At 40.2% G+C, this 18,225-nt stretch overlaps 1 protein-coding gene across 1 annotated transcript in view; it reads right to left on the bottom strand.

Annotated features, from left to right (window-relative positions):
- Positions 1-961: 961 nt before the first annotated feature.
- LOC144594205 (nuclear receptor coactivator 5-like) overlaps positions 962-18,225 on the bottom strand; it is a 22,254-nt gene continuing 4,990 nt past the window's right edge. The window contains exons 2-10 of the mRNA XM_078400408.1: positions 14,843-14,907; positions 14,377-14,430; positions 13,989-14,065; positions 10,696-10,825; positions 8,645-8,844; positions 7,021-7,302; positions 5,575-5,640; positions 5,090-5,281; positions 962-2,495 (exon numbers count right to left, since the gene is read on the bottom strand). Of these exons, the coding sequence (XP_078256534.1) occupies positions 2,455-2,495; positions 5,090-5,281; positions 5,575-5,640; positions 7,021-7,302; positions 8,645-8,844; positions 10,696-10,825; positions 13,989-14,065; positions 14,377-14,430; positions 14,843-14,901 (1,101 nt within the window). The 5' untranslated portion in view covers positions 14,902-14,907 and the 3' untranslated portion in view covers positions 962-2,454. The remainder of the gene's footprint in view (positions 2,496-5,089; positions 5,282-5,574; positions 5,641-7,020; positions 7,303-8,644; positions 8,845-10,695; positions 10,826-13,988; positions 14,066-14,376; positions 14,431-14,842; positions 14,908-18,225) is intronic.

Genomic DNA, 18,225 nt, shown 5'->3' with positions numbered 1-18,225 from the left:
GATAGCGAGATGTTTCCATATTGCGAAGGGATTAGGGTGAGGGACAGAGATTTAAATCAATTTGCATTAGAGAAAGTTACCCAAGGCAGATTTTTCTTCTAAGACACTGAATGTTTAGGATAATCAAGAATGCAGATTCAATTCTTGCATTCAAAGGATAGCTGAATAATTATCTAAAGAATACAAGTAGAACCATGCAGGCCAGGGAACCAACTTGATTGCTCTTACGAATAGAGCCCAGATGAAGTCCGCTTTCTCGACTCCTATTGTACTCTGAACCATCCTGGAGTTGTGTTGCAGAGAGCTTCATGATCCACAAACTTAAGAGGCAAGTCTTGCAACAAAGCAAAGTCGCGTGTGGCTTTTATGTATAATGGAGACGGCTCTCGTAAAATGCCAGGACTAGATTAAAATAGGCAGGAGCCGAGTTCAGTAAGTGGGCTGGATCTAATCAAGTTCATTGGATCCAGTTACAGTGCCACCATTAAGCCTTAGCTGGATCCATTTTGAGGGGTTACTACCCATACTTAACGATCCACCTAGTAACTACTTGCGAGTGCATTCTGCTTATCTCTTTAAAGCAAAGTTGAGGCCGTGAAATTATTAAGATACAAGATTATTTTTTGTGCATTTTCCAATTATCCTACCCAATGAGGACTTCATTTTTGAAGAGATCCTTGGCACTGAGGTGCAAATAGAATTACGTCATTGCCCTCTTCATTTTACATCATGTTGCAATGAAACAACTTACCAAGTATATTTTTAATCCTTCAATGCAAAAATTATGAAAGATCAATTAAAAAAACCAATTCTTTGTGACCAATCATTCAAATTACTACCGAAGTTAAACAGGAATTCTTCCCTATTTGGTAAAAGCTATTACAAAATCATGTATCCTTATTAAGGCTTCAATAAGATTTAACATTCACCAAATGGAGATGGAAAGGATGGCAACAAGTAATTCAAATGTCCTTAAGATTTTTAATTTCTTTACTTCTGGACCATTACAAAATATTTTGTTGGTTAGTATGCAACTATCTGATAAAATACTAACATTCCACTCTTTAAGTATTGCCCCACGCAACAAAAAAGAAACATTTGTAACCACCAAAACCTGCAGTATATATTATGGAATGTGGTTATTTTCCTATACAGGGCAAAGTATTCAGTAAGAACAACAATTTTAGCTTTTCTCTTAAAAACAATGGGGAAGAGTATTACTCATCTCACTGAAGCGAATTACCCAAAAGCTTTGGAACAAGACATGACAGGTGGATAGGTAATCCTTTGAAAGAAAATGTTTTAAAAATGTGGAAAAAATGAAAAATATCTACAATTCTGAGCAAAGAACATTGAATAAACAACGAGAATACATTTTAGAGTTTTAACCTCCAAATAGGCAACTTAAAAGAGAGCATTTAAAACAAAAAGTTTGCAACTTCCGAACTGAAAGGGAAAAATTAAAAGAACCAATAAAATATTGTTTGTTGATAAAGTGGTTAAGTGCAAACGCAAGAAAACGTGAACCAGAGTTGGATTACCTAACACTTTCCTTTCTACTTCAAATCAAACATAAAATGTGCTGCATCAAATAATTTGCAGGTTTAAACAAAAGTGGAATCTTTATTCCATTCAAATACCAACTTATTTTTTTTCAGTTACAAAAGACACCCCTTAAAAAGTCTCACGATGTAACACCGAAAACTCTGGTTTCCAAAATGGTTCTCCAGTTTCCACCCTTTAGCAGTTCTTGAAAATAATTTGAAACTTCATTTAACAGAGGTGTATTATCAATACATTAAATAAATGTAATTACTTTAATTGGAATATACTGAACATTTTGGTTCTCATTAAATCAATGCAGCCTCTCACAATGCTCAGTACAAAAGCAGTCAAGTGAACAGTTGTACAAATCCGGCCAAGATTATGGTGTACGGTGAAGTTTGCTCAATTTATCTTTTATAGATATACTCACATGGAAGAGTGTGTGTTCCAAAAGTATTGGAGTATATTTTATGTCTCCATATATATATTTTTTAAATCACCATACAGTATAACCTTGTAAAAGAGGTTCTTGAGAACAGAGGGAAGTTTTTTAACCAAACATCTAACAAATGAAATAAACAACTATTGCAAAAGATACATTTATCAAAGGCGTTTTCCCAATCTTTTTAAAACTATTCATGGCGACGTTGATAAATTACAATAAAAATGGTCCTTGTACATGAATGACAATGGGCATACCTCTTTAAAATAAATTTGAACTTATAATGGGATCGCTTTAAAATGCTAAAATACTAGAGTTTACAATTCAGTCTGTGACTATTCATCAAGGTGTCCCATGGTATTAGTACGGTATGATGTAATCTTCTGGTGTTCATCAAATAATCTTGTGTTGAAGGTACAAACTATTCCAAAGCAGTATGCATTCTGATGCTTCAAAGATGTCATTCTTTACTGTAACTGGAGTCGAGCACCTAATTTTAAAGCATGTCCTGCAGTAAAATGAAAAGAGCACATTTCACATAAAATCATTGATTTTAAATAATCAATATAATTATTTATATAGATTACAAATTATTGAGGCCCAAGCCTGTAAGGCAAACTCCTAGAGCATGTTCCTTCAACAATCCAGATGTTGCTCATTATTTTTTTAAACTTAACCCCCTTCAAAATTTTGAAATATGGCTCCTGTTTCCTTTAAAAAAACCCCAATTTATATTGTGTCTTACAAATAAGTCATCTGCCCTTTAACATATAACATATAACAACTACAGCATGGAAACAGGCCTGTCCGGCCCTACCAGTCCACGCCGACCATTCTCCCTGACCTAGTCTCATCTACCTGCACTCAGACCATAACCCTCCAATCCCCTCCTATCCATATACCTATCCAATTTACTCTTAAATAATAAAATCGAGCCAGCCTCCACCACTTCCACCGGAAGCCCATTCCATACAGCCACAACCCTCTGAGTAAAGAAGTTCCCCCTCATGTTACCCCTAAACCTTTGTCCCTCAATTCTGAAGCTATGTCCCCTTGTTGGAATCTTCCCCACTCTCAAAGGGAAAAGCCTACCCACGTCAACTCTGTCCGTCCCTCTCAAAATTTAAAAAACCTCTATCAAGTCCCCCCTCAACCTTCTACGCTCCAAAGAATAAAGACCCAACCTGTTCAACCTCTCTCTGTAGCCTAAGTGCTGAAACCCAGGCAACATTCTAGTAAATCTCCTCTGTACCCTCTCCATTTACTACAGAGATGGAGCACAAATATGGAGAGAGCTGATGATAACTGTGTAAGGCTTTAGTGAGACGTCATCTGGAGTGCTTGACATAGCTTTGGTTAAAGAGGATTGAATCTGTAATGGGAGCTATTTAGAGAGGTTCACTATGTTGATTTCTGGAATGAAGGGGTTATCTTAGGAGGGAGAGTGAGCAGATTGGGTCTTTTTTTGAGGCGTGTAGATGAATAAGATGAGATGGAGGGAATCTGACAAGGTAGATACTGAGCAGACATTTGCCTTTATGGGGGAAATCTGGAAATCTAGAACTAAGGATTACATTTGGATAAGAGGGTGTTTTTTTAAAGAGAGACGAGGAAGAATTTCTGCAGAGGCAGACATAGATATTCAGGTAATAACAGGGTAATGAATGAGATCTGTTTTTACAGGCCTCCAAAATGTCTAACTGGGAAAATAAATATTACTCAATATGGTAATCATACCTCAATTATATTACAATATGACATCAAAAGCATCCAAGACTGATAAGAAAAAATGATTAGCAGGAAGAGAGGGAAAACTAGTTCTGCTGTTCATAGGAACTAATGTGCACACCTACATCAGACATCCAAATTTAATAATATCATGGGAACTCGTACATATGCAGGAATTTCCATAAATTGGGCGTTAGTAATCTTGGGAGGGTTTGTTTTGGAAATTCAAAGGTAATGGGGAATATGCAGGAAAGAGGCCAAAGTAAAGTCAGCCCTTGTCATATTCATTGGCAAGCAATCTTGAGTGTCGCTTTGGCATACCCCTGCTTTTACTTACGCTTTTATCTCAAAGTGTTTAATGAAGTACTTGTAAACTATTAAGATTGCAATGCAAGATTGCTACCGCTGTGTACTAATCATCCTATAATCTGTCTTGTGTAATGATGATTGAAGACTGAATATTGGGAACACCACCAGGTTTTTCTGCAGTCGTCTTAAAATGTGGCACAGCATGTATTCTGACGCTCAGTGGAATGACAGAGGAGAATGGTTTAACATCTCATCTTATTGTCTGAACCCCCAGCATCACCAGGATGACATTGGAGTGCCAACCTACAATTATAACCTCAAGGTTCTGGACAAGGGACCTGGACCCAAAACCTTCTGATTCGGGCTAGCGTGCTGCAAAATGAGCTGCGTAACAGACTGCAAAAGGGCATCGGTAGAGTCAGAGTGATACAGCGTGGAAACTTGCCCACACTAACCGACGTGTCCCAGCTATACTAGTCACCCACCACCCTTTGTGTGAAAAGGTTACCCCTCAGGTTCCTATTGAATCTTTCCCCCTTCACCTTGAATCTGTCCTCTGGCCCTCGATTCACCTATTCTGGGCAAGAGACACTGTGCATCTACCCGATCTATTCCTTTCATGATCTTATACATCCTCCTTTGTTCCAAGGAATAGAGTCCCAGCCTCCTCAACCTCGGCCAATAGCTCAGACCCTCTAGTCCTGGCAACATCCTCATAAATCTTCTCTGTGCCCTTTCCAGCTTGACAACATGTTTCCTATACCACGGCCCCCAGAACTGAACACAATACTCGAAATGTGGCCTCGCCAACGTCTTATACTGCAATATGACCTCCCAACAAGACGTCTTATGAATTGTATTAAGAGCTGGATATTAAGGAGAAAGATACTTCAGAATGTTCCTGGGTAAAGCCGATTTTTATTTACCAAGCAACCATGAAAGTCAACTTTGAAACATGCAGTTTAATAACCTGAGAAGTTAGGCTCGGAAACTAAATAACGCGTTTAACTTATTTAAGACTGATTTTTATCATTCTTGCATTACGTTTTGAGGACAAGTGCTAACCTGGAGCTGGCAGAAGAGCCCTAATTGGCCGGTCACCCAACAGAGCCGTTTTTTTCTGAGAGAGAGGCGCATGACCCAAAAGGGGAGGCCTGACTGGTGTTGGAAGGAGGGGCTTGGGCTTGTTGGAAGCTTGCGAAACACTGCCTACGTCATAGTAACTCTCAGTTCCAGCAGCTTGTTGAACAAGAGATGCTGGAAAATAAAATAAACAACTTTAAAGCACAAACATATCACAATAGACGCTTAAATTTTAAAACACCAAATACCTATTCCTCGCCAGCATGATCTTTTTTTTTCAAACCGGTATCTTTTTGCACTGAAATTAGCAGGAATTATTGGCACAATTTAAAGACACAGGTCAGTAAATTTATTTACGTGATAAAACAGTTAATTTTGAAGCAGTACATACACATTTTTCAGCCCTTTGTCTCAGGCGAGAGTAGTCAGTTAAAATATTACTGAAATGCTAAACTTTGTTGATTTACCTTCATGGGGCCACTGATAAGCTTCAGTTCTCTCCTCTTGATAGTGTTGCCAATTACTATTCGCCTCTATCAAGACAAATGTATCAGATTCTCAACATTGTTCAATTTTTCATTAAATCGAAAGTAGCACAATTTTACAAAAAAACAAATTAAACTCTAGATAAGACACAAAAAGCTGGAATAACTCAGTGTGACAAGCAGCATCTCTGGAGAAAAGGAATGGGTGACGTTTCGGGTCGAGGCCCTTCATCAGACTGAGTCGGAAGAACAACCTCGACCCGAAACGTCATCCATTCCTTTTCTCCAGAGATGCTGCCTGTCCTGCTGAGATATTCCAACTTTTTGGGTCTTATCTTCAGACCGTCTGAAGAACAATATCGACCCAAAATGTCACCTATTCCTTTTCTCCAGAGATGCTGCCGGCAGGTGTTTTCAAACAGTAGTCTAAAACAACCTATCTTAGCCCTTTGAAGGGCGATTTGGAGATGATAAAAGTTTTATTTGCGTTTATATTTCCTAGCTTGCCTGATTTAAACTTTTTTCAGTCAAGATAATAGCCATGATTGTGGATACCCTTAAAATATTGACTATTGTGCCAGATTGCCTGTCAATTTGCAGTTAAAAAATATTTTCCAGGAGCAGAAGGCCATTCAGCCAAGTGTACTCCGCCATTCAATCATGGCTGATCTATCTTTCCCTCTCAACCCCATTCTCCTGCCTTCTCCCCATAACTCCTGACACCCGTACTAATCAAGAATCTGTCAATCTCTGCTTTAAAAATATCCAATGACATGGGCTCTACAGCCTTCTGTGGCAATGAATTCCACAGATTCACCACCCTCTGACAAATAAATTCCTCATTTCCTTTCTAAAGGTATGTACTTTTATTCTGAGTGTTTAAAGCCTGTTATGGTGCGGATGAAATTAGGGGACTGGGAATGAGAAATATTCAATGACATGGATCATAAATAAAGAATAGGATTTTCAACCTGAGGCAAGAGGAGAAAGCACAGAATTACCTGTCTGACAGCAGTCTTTGTGTCTCTTTGCCCAATAATCCAAAGTAGTCTTTGGATTATTTTCATTAATGGGACAAATACTTAATATAGTTTAAGATAATTCATCTTCAACATCAAAACATTTGCAGCAAATTTGTTTTTGCTTTTAAATTGCTTCTTCAGCGATTCAGCACAAAAACAGATTAACAATGAACTATGCAGGAAGGAACTGCAGATGCTGGGTTAAACCAAAGAGACACAAAAAGCTAGAGTAACTCAGCAGGACAGGCAGCATCTCTGGAGAAAAGGAATAGGCAACGTTTCCGGTCGAGGCCCTTCTTCAGACTGCGCCTAAAGAAGGGTCTCAACTCGAAACGTCACCCATCCTTCTGTCCAGAGATGCTTGCCTGTCCCACTGAATTACTTCAGCATTTAATAATGAACTAACCTGTTTCAACTCCCTCTTTTCGTTTGGTCAAATATTCAATAACGACTTGCAGCTCCTCTGCATAAAGGTGTTTTCCATCACCAACCAGAAACATAAGATGTCGGACGGTGCTGGGCACAACATGGCTTTCACTGTAAGCTTCACGGTGAAGATAATCATCTGCCAAGTTAGCCGCCTTGTGTGCAATCTCCAGCCGCTCTTTCTCCAGAGCCTCACCAAATATACGCTGATGCTCACGGGAAATCAGGTCCAAGGCATCTTCCAAAGGCATGTTACGATGTTCTGTTGAACAGAGGAAACTTTATTATTGGTCAAAGATCTCACTAAACGTGGGAAAGGAAACTTCAGTGTGGCAAGTGACACCGAGGTTTAATAATGTACCAATAGGGGTTCAGAATAAAACAAAAATATCCCAACAAAGTTTCTGTGACGATAGTCAGCCACACACGACAAACAGTTTTAAATGTTCTTTTCAGTGACCATCAGTGCATTTGACAGAACGTTGCACAAATTATATCTGAATTTCAATTCACCCAGTGATGCCACCTAATTGTACCAAGAGTCAGTTACATCCCAGTGGCAGACCATAGTCCACATTTGTCCTGCAATCCACTTTACCCCGACTACCAGAATGGAGCAGAACCATTCATCTTTGTACCCAGCTAGTCCAACCAACACTCAGACTTACAAGTAAACAAGATCATGAATTTTCAGGTCATTAATTCACATACACTTTGGGAAGTTAGTGTCGAGAAGGATAAAGAGCAGAACTTCAACAATGGTATAAAATGGGAGATGGAGCTTGGAAGTGTTTAAAAGTAAGAGCTTTTGCGGAAGGAAAGTTTTAATTGCATATTTTAACAAATGATTTACATACAATCAGACACAACTGATTCATTGACCCTGATGTGTTTACGTGGTCTCCTGTTCAAAATATTGGACGACTAATAAATATTTCAAGTTTCTTACTTTCACTTTCCAAGTAAGGGCAACATTTGCCAGCATTGTAGAGTGGAATGGAACATAGAAAATATCTCAGTATAACAGCAAGCAAAGCAGGGTGTACTTTTGCTTGTAGTCAAAGAATTGTTATTAATAGGCTGGGCTGGTACACCACAATATTTTGATTTAAGGAACATCATAACAAAGCCTTTTAGGAATATAAACATTGGAGATTATTTCAAACAAGGGCAAGCACTCCATCTTACTGTATCAGTTTAGTTGAGAGATACAGCGCAGAAACAGGCCCTTCGGCCCAACAAGTCCGCGCCAACCAGCACTCACCGCACAATAACACTATCCTACACACACTAGGGATAATTTACAATTTTTACCAATCCAATTAACCTACAAACCTGTACGTTTTTGGAGTGTGGGAGGAAACCGGAGCACCCGGAGAAACCCCACGCAGGTCACGGGGAGAACGTACAAACTCCACACAGACAGCACCTGTAGTCAGGATCAAACTTGGGCCTCTGGTGCTGTAAGGCAGCAACTCTACCGCTGCACCACCGTTCCGCCCAAAGTCACACGTGACAAACATTTCAATATAAATGTGGTGGCATTACTGGAAATGTCTATCTCACGAATTGTAAGTGCATCTTTATGGAAGCTGAAAAGGTACCTTTGTGGCCAGCATACAAAATAATGACTGTGCAAGATGAAAGAGACTGATGTTCTCCACCGACGACAACACAAAAGGGGGAACCTTCTTCACGAACATCTTTCAGAGCAGTATCCAGAGCCAACTCTAATTTAAGATAGACCAAATCCACGAGAAGTCCCAGCTCTTGCACTCGACGTCCTATTAGTTTGGCATAATCCCTTAAAATTGCAACAGGGGAATATTTTCTGGTTAGCTAGTCAAACAAAGCAAGATTGAACATTTAACTTGCTATAAATTACCACACATTTTTTCCCAAAAATAATACTTAAACCTTAAATAATTGAGTGCGTATGCAGATGAAGTAGTAATTGGCAACTGGATCACTAAAAGGATCTGAAAAAGGATCCCAACCTGAAACATCACTCATCCATGGTCTGTCTGCTGCTTGACCCACTGAGTTACTCCAGAACTTTGTGTCATTCTACGTTCCTCGTTTCTACTGGTTTACCATCAATTTAATAAGGGTGACATGACATTAATGTTCATATACTTATACTTTCAGAAGCCAAGTTTGAAACATGTTTGCTGAAGGTTCTGTTAAATTGCATTAAAAAAACTATTTTCATTAATTCCGGGCAATAAATTAAAGTAATTCTTTACAATAACAGGAAAGAGTTACATAGGTAGGGATCAAATTTCAAATACAACAGTTAATAGATTGTTAGTAGAATGGATTAGGCTGGTTAATCAGTCAAAGTCTATAATCCTAAACTGCAAACAGACCCTAAACATCTAATTCATTTGACTGATGCATCAATAACAAGCAGAACTTCAGCAACCTATAATGAAATCTGGATCTTATTCCACGACAAATAGAAACATTCTAAACTGTACAGCTCAAGTTTAAAAAGCAGATAGAATTGATCAATTGTGTTCAATACATGCCAACAGTACAACAGTCATGCCCGCCCACATCCTATTAAATAAAAAATAAAAAAACTGCTCGAAATCTGAAATAAAACTACTATTGAAATACTCAGGTCAACAGAATTCTACAAAGGGAGAGACACAGAATGAATACTTCTGGTCAAAAGGCTTTTATTATTAATTGCACTAAATCCCGTTTTAACTTCTCACTTATTTAATTTTGAATATCACCCTAATTTCCCAAAGTGTAAGTTTCTACATTCTTGCCTGGAATTGTCAAAGTGCCCAATAGCTGCTTTCCCAACCAAATGACTGCCTAAAATACAACAGATGCAAACAATTGTTGGCATTCCTTTAAACATAGCAGCACCAGTCTATTGTGCATCATGTAAATGCTTTGTTGGTTTTAGTTCAACTGTCTAATGGCACAGGCATAACGCGCTCAATATGCTCATGAATTTTGTCATTAGCATGTCCTTGGTTGTCATCGATAAACTCAACTATCATTGGGGTCAGAACAGAAAGACAGTACGGTTTCCCAATCTGGCCTGCTATCCAAAGTCTGTCTCACTGTCAGACACAGGCACAGAGACACAGAGACGCAGAGACAGACACATGCTTGGACTTGCACACGGCATACACACAAAACAAAGCCAAACTGGAACAACATCAGACTCAACTGTTATGCATCGTTATCAGCTAAAACGTTGCAATTCCACCCTCCAATTCTAACAACCTGTCATGATACAAATATGAATAGTGGTCTTATAGAACTATATCCCAAACCACAAACCAAAGCTTTGGCAGAAGTGAAACTGAGATGCAGAACCATCTTGAGTTTTGTTTCATTTTAATACCTTAAAACACAGAAACAAAGATAAAGAATTCTACCCATTTAAAAGCCACGATGATTACTTTTTGGCCTTCCAATATGCTCAAAGGATATTGTTAAAGAATATAATCTGGAAGCATTAATACTCTTCTAATAAGTCAGATGACAAATTTAGCAGTGAACTCTGATATCAAAACAATGAAACAAATTGCAATCTCAAACATGAAATGTATGGTGGATTAGTGAATTATACATGCTTTCTATCACCACAATAAATAGAAAAGTACGCAAACATTCCTGAGAGATTTACCCTTGTTGCTTGCTGAGGGCTATGACAACACAATCAGCGTGCTTTTCTTTGTTGTAATCCTCCTCCAATTCTTTATAGAACTGCTGATAAAATTCTTCTCGACGACCATCTTCAGGCCTGCAGTTTTCTCCTAGGACCAAGAAAATACAATTAATTACTTTAAAATAAATCCAAATGATTCATTTTTATTCCAGCCAGCGATGCCTCAAGAATACCTATTTATTTTGTGGAGGGAAAAATTAAACTTAATTTAGATTATTGCAACATTTCATGATTTGTCATATGTTATTTTTGAATAATTTGCCGCATTATTTGTACGATTTAAAATAATTTGAAATGTAGATTTCACTTTCAATGCCTTGTAACTGTGACTTTTGACTGGTGGCAGACTAATTTCCCTCTGGGATAAAGTGGTATCGTAGATCATGCAAAATGCTTCTTCACATATTTTAAACACGTCTAGGAGAAACTCAAAGGCAATGGTTAATTTCAAAGCAGTTTGTAATTCATCTACCCTTACATTTAAGGCATGAATCTGAATGCCTTGCCTCCTTGATGTTGTCCAGAAATAGTTTAATATAATGCATTGTCAATTTAAATGTGTCATGTTCCAGTTACATAATAAGGCCACTGGATGGCTCTCTCGAATACCCAGCCAAAAAGTCTAATGTTTGAGAGAATCAGAACCGGACAGAAGGTACAGTTTTTACAGACATCCATCCATAAGTTGGTTTTGTTGCAAAATACACAAAAAACACGATAGATGTATAAGAGTGTTGGGAGAGCGGGTGAGTGCAAGAGAGAGAGCGAGAGAGAAAACAAGTTCTGCCATTCATAGGATCAAACAGTTTTATGTAAGAGTTTTGAACATTATCTGTAAATTGTAAACTTAAAATTAATTGCATTCAACTTCTCCAAATAATTTAAATGCCGAACCAACTCTTCTCACTCTAAAAACTGCTGATTTTATTTGCTTCGAGTAGCCCAACAATGATCGACATGTGATATTATAGATATTTCGCACAATATATATGCAATAAGAGATAAATAGGTATTTTTATAGGAAACTAATTATAAACAGCATGTGGCAGTGTCACAGCCAGTATTCAGCTCCTGCAACATGCGCTCAATCCCGACCGGCACTGTCTGCTGTATGAAGTTTGCAAACTCTCTGTTTTGATAGGGTTCCCTCCCACACCCCATTAAGTTCATTCAATGGGCAATGTAAACTGTCCGAATTGTGGGTGTATGATAGAATGGGGAGGGGGGGGGGGGGAATTCCGTGGGAACTTCACATCCATCATCGAGCTGTTCCAGTACAGGGACAACATTGTCAACTATCCACCGTGGAAAATTGCTCAACTACACATCACATTCACAAAAGCCAGGACAAATCAATCCAATTAACTCCGACACAAAATGTGATGGGAAGGCATCAGTGCAATCCAGCAATGTATACAAACTCAGTTCATGATGCCCAGCTTAGTTTTTGTACAACTTCAGATCTCACAGTAGCCCAAGTTCAAAAATGCCAGCTCGGTGAGAGTGAGTGTCCTTGACACCAGAGCTGCATTTGACAAGTGTGACATGAAGGAGCCCTGTAAGCCAGTGGACATCAAGTGGAAAACACACCCGTGGTTGGACCTGTACCTTGCACAAAGGTTGATTTGGCTTGGTTGTTGAAGATCAATGACCCTAACCGCAGAACATCACCATCAGAGTGCCTCAGGATCGAGTTCTTGGTTCAAACACCTGTAGCTGCTTCAATTACTTTTTTCACCACAAGGTCAGAACTTAGATCGTTCAGTGCTGTTTCCACAGAGTTCAATTCCACTGCAACTCCCAATGAAACAGTCCATACTTTCATGTCGCAAGACTTTGCCAACATTGTGACTGGGGTTGATCAGCAGCTAGAAACACGTGCTGCAAATGTGCCAGTCAATTGATTGTACCATTGGAAAGTTTGACCACCGATCCTTGACATGCATTAATTCCCCTACCAGCAAATTACCCAGAAATCAGACTAAACACAGCTACAAGCACAGGTCAGAGGTTTGTGAACCTATACTACAGGTCCACCACCGATTTTCCAGCACCGTAGGTTCCAGGGCTTTTCTGGATTATGAGGGGTGGGGAATTTTTGTCCGGATTAAGGGGGGGGAGGGGGGGGGGGGTCAGACCACCAGTTGCCAGAAAATCGGTGGTGGACACTAGATTCAAGTTGCTCCACCCACTGACATTTCAGTCACTTTCCCAACCTTGTTTCCGACGATGGAATAAGGTAGGGAGGGGATCAGTCAAAAGACAGATTAAATTGTTCGGAGGATAAATTCAACATCTTCCGGGAAATAGTAGCCTGCTCCATCATCAGCTGTTTATCCCCTTCACCACAAAGTGTCTACTGTGTGTACAATTTACAAATTGCACCGCAGTTATTCGCCCAAATGATTCTGTCTGCTTCTCTTCCTGGTAAGAATAGAAGCTTCAGGAACCTGGGAACACAAGCACCTGCAGGCTCCCTTTCGAGTTGCACCCAACCGTGAGTAGCAAACACATCACTGTTGCGGACTCTAAACCTACCCAAAAGCACTTTGGCAGTACCTCCACCAGAGAATTCGCAGTGATTCAGGCGGTCACACCTGCACCTTCTCATGGACCGTTGGGTTTTGCCAGCAACACCCAGATCCTGAAAGATGAATAAATTAATTTCATTTAATCCCTCAAACCCTGGACTTGTAATCCAGTCACTAGCTTCCTTGTGCACTGCTGCCCCACAACAGCCTCAAGTTATTTGCATAAGCCAAGACTTAAGGATATCGAAGCAGAGTAATAATGATGCTGAAAAATATTTCGTTCCGATATTCATTTCCATGGAATTCATTACCATGGACAGCTTTGGAGGCCAAAGCTCCAAAACATTACCCTGAGCAGGTTAATTTTAGATGCCTAACTTGCATCAAAATATTCTGACTGTAGTTTAAGCACAACTTAATTGCATGTGACCAAGTAGCAGAACACACGGGATCAGGAGTGGCTCTGTGGAGAAGGGACAGGGGAAAAAAGAGGAGAGATTACATCACTAGATCATGGGTCAAGCCTGGGAAAGGATAGAGCAGGTTAAATAAACCATAGATTCTGACCTCCTGTTTAAACTACAAGTTGAGCCTCTCCATTATCCTATTTGCTCTTCCAATTATTCCTTAACCACATTGCATTGAAAAACGACCTTATTAATTTTCTACTCAATACTTTGAGAATGCCACAACATGCAGGAGCATAATAGTTGATCATACCAGTCCAGGTGTAGTTGTAATCCTCTGCAGTGTAACCTTCAGGATAACCACCATAATATTCCACCACTTCATTTGTTCTAAAAGAGGACAAACGGATAAATATGAATGCTATAAAATGAGGTTATACCTATCCAATGAAAATAAAGATATCAGAAACTTTTGCAGTTAACCAAATTATACAAGAAAGCAATTGTAAAATATGAAAGCTGACATTGCAAGCTTCAGAACACAATCCTCTACTGTGGTGGAACTGGACAGGTGACAGTTCGGGACCAGATGCATCGCCTGTCCATTCCCCCATTGATGCTGCCTTATCTACCGAGTTCCTCAAGCACAATGTTTTGATCACGACCTTAATTCCATCATTTCTGAACTTTATCTTCCATACCTCGGCACAGCTTCTCTTGCAACGTTAACGTTGTATTCTGTGGCCGCGTAAGCACTTGAGGGAGAGAGAGAGAGAGAGAGCAAAAGTGTCAATTTCCAGGCCTTGGGTTGAAACCATTTTAATTTAACAAAGAACCCATTCTATGCACTGTCACAGAAGGCTGGCCATGATGCCAAAAGATGCAGGTAATCAATTAAAGTCTTGCAGAAAATATCTAGCATTTGTTGGCTCTACGTAATACATGAGTGGTTTTCCAATCAGTCACAAGTCAACTTCCACTGTAGAACAGAGCTCTTTTTAATGGAAATTAGCATCATTTAAACAATTGAATTCTACTTCAGACTATTCAAGAGGAAATTTCATTAAATTTCTAAAAATTGAGAAATATTAATATGATAGGACCACCCAAAAGTAGAAGAACAACCTCTTCATAGAATAGTACGTATTATTTTTAAACTTCCCTTACCTTCCATCTCCACTTAGTTTGTGTGTTTGGGCCACCCTAGGTTTTATCCAAGTAGCCATCTTTACCTACAGAAATAAATGATTGAGAAAGCATTACCCAAAAGTCCTTTTCTCTAATAGCTTCAAGAAATAAATTGCCCATTTGCACATTTTGGTTTGAATGCATTCAGAATCCTAGATCTGTCTTTGCCCTGATACCTTCAAAATAATTCAGAAGAAACTGCATTTTATATAAAAATGTAGGAATCTAAATAGTGCAATAACATTGCAGATTGATAGGTAACAGGTTAAAATGTACATTTCAAGTTACAAAACATCTCACAGACTAACTCATTTGATCACAGATTAATTATACCAAGTAGTTTGTCATAAACTTACCCAAACCGCAGCTGGACAATAGCAAGCTAGAATTGTATTTTGCCTTTAACACCAAAGTTAACAGATCACACACAATATGCAGTACTTTTGAAACATCCTGAAGAGGCTTAACAAGGTGGATGTGATGATGATGTTCCTCTGGTGGCAGGATGCAATGTTGCAAAACAAGGATTTGCTATTTAAGACAGGAGGTAAAATGTTGTCTCAGAGGGTGGCATGCCTATGGAACCGTCACAAAGGCCCGTTCCTGTGCTGCAGTTGTCAAAATCTCTAATTATCATATCAACTTCCTTCACAAACTTAATGCACATTCATTCCATTTCCTCTGTTTTTTTTATTCTCACGCCATTGCTCAAATAGACATTTATGTATATGAACACTCATACACATGCAAACATGCTGAAATCTTTTTTAAAGTGGAAGCTACTATTTATGTAGGTTAATGTGTCCCTTTATAAAAAGCCCAGTGGCTCTAACAGAACCAGACCAAAGAGCTAGTTTGCTTGAAAAGTAACTTTGCAAAATGGGCACTTGGCAACACATACACTCTTCCAAATTAGTTTTTTTCCTCAAACATCTTGACAGAATAGGGGAAAATTATCCAACTGCACTCTTATTCAATTCTATACCACAAGACTAGCAGCCCCACAAAAGCAAACACAGAATATGCTGGAAACCTGAAATAAAAATGGAGAATGCTGAAATTACTCAGCAAGACATGCAGCAGTTGCAAAACAAGCAAATTACTCTTATAAGTTGACACCTTAATGATCTACCTCCAAAATACACTATGTTCCAACCACTGTGACAGACAATTTATCTTCAACAATGGAAAGTCAACAAACTAACACGTTAATGTTTTTGTATACAACCTAGCGATTATGAAATTTGATTCAGTAGCACAACCTCAAAGCTACCAAGTGTACTTGTTGAAACAAAGTTGAGCAACACCAAAGAATAAACAATTACAACAAACTCAAGTTCATCTAATGAAAACTATATGACAGGATCACCACCTGATTCTGCATTCTTTTAACGCTAGTCGGCGCGGATGGTGGGCTGAAGGGCCTATTTCCGTGCTGGATCTCTAAACTAAACTTTTGACCTTAGAGGGCAGAGTATTTCAATTGTTAGCAGAAAGGATAGTTAAACGTAAATGCCAATTTACCACTTCTCACAAATCTGATAGATGAATGAATGAATAAGTTTGTAAATTTCCCCGGTGTGGGACGAATAAAGGAATATATTATTGGCCAAGTATGCATATACAAGGAATGTGCCTTGGTGCTCCGCTCACAAATGACAACACAAACATACAGTTAATAATTAAGAATAAAGCATAAACACATGAAAACAATAAGGATACACCATTACGGTCTAAACATGTGGGTGAAAATAAACCAGAGCAAAAAAGAGACTACGGACTTTGGTTATTGAGTAGAACTATCACTCGTGGAAAAAGATCTGGTGCAAACCGTGTGTTACCATCATTATTTGCAAATTTCATGGCTATAAAATGCAAAAGATGAAGCATTTAAAATGAAAGATAAACATTTGATAGATCGTGGAACAGGATATGTAGAAATAACACAGAATTAACTCCAGCATAGAATAGCCATGATAATACTAAATAGTGGGACAGCTCTGAAGACATGCCTCCATTTTCTAGTGTCAAACACTTTAAAATAAATATACTTTATTCTATTTAATAACAATTGTAGGTTTATTTCTCCAGACCAACATCTCAAATTTGGAAAATTGTTGAGTTGTGTGGGTTAGATCATAAAAATTCACTCTAGTTGAATGGCATTTTTTTCCTTCTGAACTGCTTGCAAGGAGGCGACCATCTCAATAAATTGTTAAAAAATCAGCATCAATAAAGAGCTCCTAAACTATGTCACAAACCAGCACTCGGCTGGTTTCAGGCCAGGGGTTGGGGAAGGCCTACAGGAAAAGGATTTGGTTGAATTAAAGTGGAGGGGTAGGATTTGTCAGGCCAGGATGGAAGGATAGGGAGTGAGGGAAGGGGGAATGGGAAAGGGGGAAGAAGGGTGTGGGGAGGGGAGAAGAGTGCGAGGAGGGAAGAGGTGTGGTGGAGGGGAGGGGTGTGGTGGAGGGGAGGGGTGTGGTGGGAGGGAAGTGGAGTGGGAGGGAAGTGGAGTGGGAGGGAAGTGGAGTGGGAGGGAAGTGGAGTGGGAGGGAAGTGGAGTGGGAGGGGAGGGAAGTGGAGTGGGAGGGGAGGGAAGTGGAGTGGGAGGGGAGTGGAGTGGGAGGGGAGGGAAGTGGAGTGGGAGGGGAGGGAAGTGGAATGGGAGGGGAGGGAAGTGGAATGGAGGGGAAGTGGAGTGGGAGGGAAGTGGAGTGGGAGGGAAGTGGAGTGGGAGGGAAGTGGAGTGGGAGGGAGGGAAGTGGAGTGGGAGGGAGGGAAGTGGAGTGGGAGGGAAGGAAGTGGAGTGGGAGGGAGGGAAGTGGAGTGGGAGGGAGGGAGTGGGAGGGAAAGAAGTGGAGTGGGAGGGAGTGGAGTGGGAGGGAAGGGAAGTGGAGTGGGAGGAAGTGGAGTGGGAGGGAAGTGGGAGGGAAGGGGAGTGGGAGGGAAGGGGAGTGGGAGGGAGGGAAGGGGAGTGGGAGGGAGGGAAGTGGGAGGGAGGGAAGTGGGAGGGAGGGAAGTGGGAGGGGAGGGAAGTGGAGTGGGAGGGAAGTGGAGTGGGAGGGAGGTGGAATGGGAGGGAGGGAAGTGGAGTGGGAGGGAGGAAGTGGAGTGGGAGGGAGGGAAGTGGAGTGGGAGGGAGGGAAGTGGAGTGGGAGGGAGGGAAGTGGAGTGGGAGGGAGGGAAGTGGAGTGGGAGGGAAGTGGAGTGGGAGGGAGGGAGTGGAGGGAAAGAAGTGGAGTGGGAGGGAGGAAGTGGAGTGGGAGGGAGGGAAGTGGAGTGGGAGGGAGTGGAGTGGGAGGGAGGGAAGTGGAGTGGGAGGGAAGGGAAGTGGAGTGGGAGGGAAGTGGAGTGGGAGG

This window comes from Rhinoraja longicauda, chromosome 6 (genome assembly GCF_053455715.1).
Source record: "Rhinoraja longicauda isolate Sanriku21f chromosome 6, sRhiLon1.1, whole genome shotgun sequence".
Taxonomy (NCBI): Eukaryota; Metazoa; Chordata; class Chondrichthyes; order Rajiformes; family Arhynchobatidae; genus Rhinoraja; species Rhinoraja longicauda.
This window is presented reverse-complemented; position numbering and strand designations above follow the sequence as displayed.